Source organism: Alligator sinensis, unplaced genomic scaffold, assembly GCF_000455745.1.
Source record: "Alligator sinensis unplaced genomic scaffold, ASM45574v1 scaffold1488_1, whole genome shotgun sequence".
Lineage (NCBI taxonomy): Eukaryota > Metazoa > Chordata > Crocodylia > Alligatoridae > Alligator > Alligator sinensis.
Genome location: NW_005843097.1, coordinates 332,305 through 337,598, shown reverse-complemented (window position 1 = coordinate 337,598; position 5,294 = coordinate 332,305). Strand labels below are relative to the sequence as shown.

Genomic DNA, 5,294 nt, shown 5'->3' with positions numbered 1-5,294 from the left:
TGGCAGCTTGGATGCTTGGGTGCTCTGGCTGGGCTGAGGGCTGGTGGGTGGCAGCACTTGCAGGGCTGGCAGGCCAGATGCCTGGGTGCTCTGGCCTGGAGCACGGGCAGGTCTCCCATCCTGGGGAAGAGTCCTCTGCGCCCGCATGGCAGGCGGTGGGTGACAGCGCTGGCAGCCCAGATGCCCAGGTCCCCCAGCAGAGGGGGTGGGCACTGACAACGTGGTGCCCGCAGGCCGAGGTGCGATGAGCGCCGTTCCCCCTGAGGCACTGGTTGCGGCGTTCCTGCAATTCATTGAGGAGCGCGGTGGACGGGCCTACGGGGCACTGAACCAGGCCCGTGCCGCCACGGCCACACCTGGCCCCACCGACATGAACCTGCTGTACCGCAAGGGCAAGCTGGACTGGCGCCAGCCCAAGGACGACGAGGCCCGCAAGGGGTGAGGCGACCAGATGCCTGGTTTCCACCGGGCAGCCTGGCTCGGGGTGGGGCAGAGCAGAAGGGTGCTGCCCACAGGTGGACCTGGTCGCAGGCATCCAGGCAGGTACTGACCGGTGGCTTCTCCCCAGGCCGGGCAAGGAGGCGGGCGCAGGGCGGGTGCGGGACGGGGCCTCGTTCCGCCGCCACTTCCGCATGGGGTTCCTGACGATGCCGGCATCGCAGGAGCATGCACCACGCCCATGCGTGGGGGGCATGGCACCGCGCTCCCTGTCCTGCCACTCCGTGGGCAGCATGGACAGCACTGATGAGCCACCTGGTGCCCGGTGCCCACCTGCCAAGCCCCAGCGCCACCCCAGCACCAAGCTCAGCACTGCTGGCTATGGCCCCACCCCCAAGAAGGCCGGTGAGTGCACCCCCCCCAGCATCTCCCGTGGTCCCTGTTATCCCTCCCCTAAGCCAGTCGCATCCCCGGTCCCCATTACCCCTCTTCAGAGCCGGCCATACCCCTATTATCCCTCCCAGAGCTGGCCATGCCCCAGTCCTCACTATCCCGCCCCAGAGCCGGCCACACCCTGGTCCACATTATCCCTCCCCAGAGCTGGCCATGCCCCTGTTATTCCTCCCCAGAGCTGGCCGTGCCTCCATTCTCCATTATCCCTCCTCATAGCCAGCTGTGCCCCAGTCCCCGTTATCCCTCCCCAGAGCCTGCTGTGTCCCTGGCCCCTGTGCTCCCAGCAGCGGCCCGCCCCCCGCCCCCACAGGCCTGCCGAAGTCCAGCTCGGAGAGCCGGGAACCGGCCCGCAAGGTGCCTCCAGAGAAGCCCAAGCGCAACCCCAACACGCAGCTCTCAGGATCCTTCGACGAGGCCTATGGGAGTGGCGGGGGGCGGCTCCCGCTCCGCTACGCCCGCGCCTTCTCACAGCCGGGCCCCGCCAAGGGCCCCGACCTCGAGGATGAGGAGCCTGTGTACATTGAGATGGTGGGTGATGTGCTGCACGGTGCAGGAGGTGGGGGGCCACCACCCGCTCCGCCGGCACCCCCAGATGAGGACTCGGACGAGAGCGAGGCCATCTATGAGGAGATGAAATACCCACTGGGCGAGGATGGGGCGGGCGAGGCAGTGCCTGGCTCCCCCCGTGCCCGTCCCCCGCCCACCTGTGAAATCCCCCCGCCTTTCCCCAACCTGCTCCAGCACCAGCCCCCATTGCTGGCTCTGCCCCAGGCGAAGGGGCATAAGGGCAGCAGTGGCAAAGCCGGGGTGGGTGCTGAGGCTTCCAAGCTGCCCATGCCTTGCCCCACCAGGGAGGCGGCCTCCCGTGCCCGCAGCCACTCCACCCCACTGCCCCCGCAGGCGGTGGCCAAGGTGACAGCACCCTCGCTGCTGCCCGTGCCCCAGGCGCCCAAGGACAAGGGCCCTGTGGCCTACGCCATGCTTTATGCAGCCGGCCCGCCTGAGCGTGAGCTGGCCGTGCTGCAGGGGGTGCTGTGCGCCCGGCCCCCCCGCCCAGGGCTCCTGTGGACCTACCCTGCTGCGGCCTATGGGGCCCTCAAGCGCCCGCCCGCCTACGAGAGCCTCAAGGGGCCGGCAGTCAAGGCGGGCGCAGGGCCCAGGCCTCAGGGAGAGGAGGAGGCGCCGGGCACCAGCTGGGCCTTGCAGCGTCGGGGGCTGTACAGCAGCCGTAAAGGTGAGGAGGGGGCCACTGGGTGGGCAGGGGAGGTCTTTGCCATATAAGGGTAGGGTCCTGTGACCTCTGCCTTTTACCACCACAGAGGCAGCAGAAGGCACCCTGGTGTGGAACGGTGGGGCCGAGGCGCGGCTGAAGCCGGAGCAGGAGGAGAAGGCAGTACCTGGGGTGGGGCCCTCAGGCATCCCTGTGCGGGGCCCAGCCCCCGATGGCAGTGCACACAAGATGATGGGTGGGCGGACAGGACTGCCAGTGCCCTGCCAGACCTTCCCTGCCTGCCACCGCAATGGAGGTGAGTGCGGTGGGGCCTGTTTTACCTGCCTAGGACCTGCCCCAGAGCTGGCTGCATCTGGGGGCTGATGACAGGCCTGTGTTCTATGCAGCTGTGCTCCACCCCAGAGCTGACTGCATCATGGAGCAGGGGGGGTGGGGGGGGCGGGCTCTGCAGGCCTGACTGGCCCCTCTCTGGCTCCACCCTGTCCCCAGATTTCCCAGGAGGCTACAGGTTGGGCCGCTCGGCCTCCACCTCAGGGGTGCGCCACGCCATGATCCACTCGCACCGCCCATGCAGCCAGCCCAGGGACCCCGCCAGCCTGGTGAGTGCCAGGGCAGGGGGCTGTAGGGTGGGAGTGAGGGGCACTGGCAGTCCTGGGGGCTGTGGGTTGGGGGTGAGATGCACTGGCAGCACTTGGTGGGGGGGGCAGGGTTGTGCGGGTCAGGAGTAAGGGGCACCAGGAGGGCGGGGGGTGCAGGGTACTGCAGGTCAGGAGTGAGGAGCCCTGGCACGGCTGGGGGGACAGAGGGCTGCAGGTCAGGAGTGAGGGGCACTGGGGGAGCAGAGAGTCAGCCCCTGTTCTCACATCAGACCCCCAGCTCTGGGAGGGGAGTGCAGTCTGGGGTGACTGGGAGCTCAGCCCCCTGGGTCCTTTTTCAGCTCTGGGCAGCCTACAGGGCATCGGGTGGCCAGGAGCCTGACCCTCTTTGGTTCCCGGTGAGTGATGATGGTGGGTCCCTGCAGGCATTGCAGCAGGCGGCAGCAGCAGCAGCAGCAGCAGCACCGCGAGATGGGAAGCTACTGGAGGTGATCGAGCGCAAGCGCTGCGTGTGCAAGGAGATCAAGGCGCGGCACCGGCCTGAGCGCAGCCTCTGCAAGCAGGAGAGCATGCCCATCCTGCCCAGCTGGCGCCGCGGCCCTGATGGACGCAAGGCTGGCACACCGCCCTGCCGCCGCCAGCAGACGGTGCTCTGGGACACGGCCATCTGACCTCCAACCTCTGCTCCCCCTCCCATGATGAACTAGAGTGGAGGGTGCCGACGGTGCCAGGCGCATCCTGAACTGGGGGTTATAATGTGAATCTACCCCCCCACCATGAGACGCGGCTGGACCGACACCGGATGTTGGCAGCATGGCCATAGTGGGTGGGGTTGTGGCACGGTGGGGTTGGGGGTGCCACTTGGACACCTGGGTTCCCCCCACACTCCCTCCTGTATTTAATTCACATGCAGGGGCGAGGGGAGGGGGGTGGGGGAGCGAAAGGCCGAAACTGCTTTGCATACTATTTATGCGGGGGTGGGGCGGGGCGGGACGGGCAGTGGGTATTTATATTGTCCAATAAAACACCGAGAGTGGGAGCTTTCCCTTTTCAGCTGGTGGTGGGGCTCTTGTCTTTGTGGCCGAGACACCTGAGCCCACCCCAGCTTCGCCGGGGGAGCAGGCCGGGTAGAGCAGGGGCTGGGACCCTGGATGCCTGGTTTCTCTCCCAGCCCAGTGAGGTCTAGGGGGTTGGATCAGAGGGGCTAGGAGCCCAGATGCTGGGGCTCTCCCAGCTCGGGCCCAGAGACCCTAGGGGTCCTGGTGCTTTCGACTGGGAGCTGGATCCTGCCTGGAGCTGGGGTCCGGAGCAGCTGGAAGGATGTGTGTCTGGGGCTCAGTTCCCTCTTTCTCTCCCTGGACCCCTTTTGCTGCAAAACACCCCCGGCTACCTGCGTTCTCCCTGGGCAGCCTCTGCGCGTGGGGGGCATTGGTCCTCCTGCCTGGCTGGGCCCGGCCAGCCGTGTAAAGATGTTATTAATTAACTCATTGTTAATTAGATCATTATAGGCCTTGGTCCTCCCTGCACCCTGGGGCTGGGCACTACAGTCCCCCACTGCACTTCTGCTGTGAGGCTCCAATCCACCCCTGGCCCAAACCCCAGGAAATCCAGAGGAAGCGAACCCGGGAGAGAAAAGAACTGTCTACTATAATTGCCCCCCCCCTCGCTGAGGTAGGCGGCTTGTTATGCCTCATTGGTGAGGGCACCTGTTTCTCCCAGCCACCCCCAGGCTCTGAGACATTTCGCAGCCTTTTCCTCACCTCGCTCCCACCCACTTCTCACCTCATGGGGCCGAGCAGGGGACACAGCAGAGGAAGCTTAACCCGCAGATCAAGCTTGGGCGATGGCCTTTCCTTGTGAGGGAAAAGGGCCCCTTCAGTTGCTCGTTGCCCCCTTGCTGCAGACCTGGATACAGCCACTTGGGGCGGGGGGGGGGTAATTGTACAGGGATCCTTTGCTTAGGGTGGAGCTGCAGCCGCTTCTGGGGCGACACACGAGGAGAGCAAGTGAAAGGCCCCTGATTTGAGATGTGGCCACCTCTGGGGTACTGCGTGAGGGAAGGGTGATTATACGGAGACCTCTAGGGAGGAGACAATGGGTGCTCATGGCTACGAAGGAAGCCTGAGGAAACTTGGAGGACGTCTGGGTCCCCGGGAGGGGCCTGGTTGGCTGAGAGGAGAGGGGGACTGTGTGAGAGACGGGAGCCACGTTGGCGTTTTGGCGGGAAGGACGGTTGCCCAGGCACACAGAGGCGTAGCTAGCGCGACCCTTCACGCCTCGCGCCGCGCGCATGCGCACAGTGGAACCCCATTGGCGGAGGAGCGAGAGCATTCTACGCATGCACAGCACAAGGGAGGGCACGCGCATGACCCACGCGAGAGCGCGCTTGCGCACATCGTCTGCTGAGGCCGCAGGGGCGGGGAAAGAAAGGGCGGGCGGAGACCCGCGCCTGCGTAGAGGGGCAGGAAGGGGAGAGGGGGGGGTTGCGCTTGCGCAGTACAGTCCCGCCCGGCGCTGGGACGGGAGGGGATGGCAGCGGCGGCAGCAGCAGCGGGTGGGCCCGGGGCCGGGCGGAA

At 66.4% G+C, this 5,294-nt stretch overlaps 1 protein-coding gene across 1 annotated transcript; it reads left to right on the top strand.

The window, feature by feature from the left end:
- Positions 1-6: 6 nt before the first annotated feature.
- Positions 7-3,771, top strand: NYAP1 (neuronal tyrosine phosphorylated phosphoinositide-3-kinase adaptor 1). The gene is made up of 6 exons (XM_025193734.1): positions 7-438; positions 569-843; positions 1,202-2,125; positions 2,211-2,417; positions 2,612-2,721; positions 3,144-3,771. Exons 1-6 carry the CDS (start codon positions 245-247, stop codon positions 3,387-3,389), a joined length of 1,956 nt encoding a protein of 651 aa, XP_025049519.1. The 5' UTR covers positions 7-244; the 3' UTR covers positions 3,390-3,771.
- Positions 3,772-5,294: the final 1,523 nt, after the last annotated feature.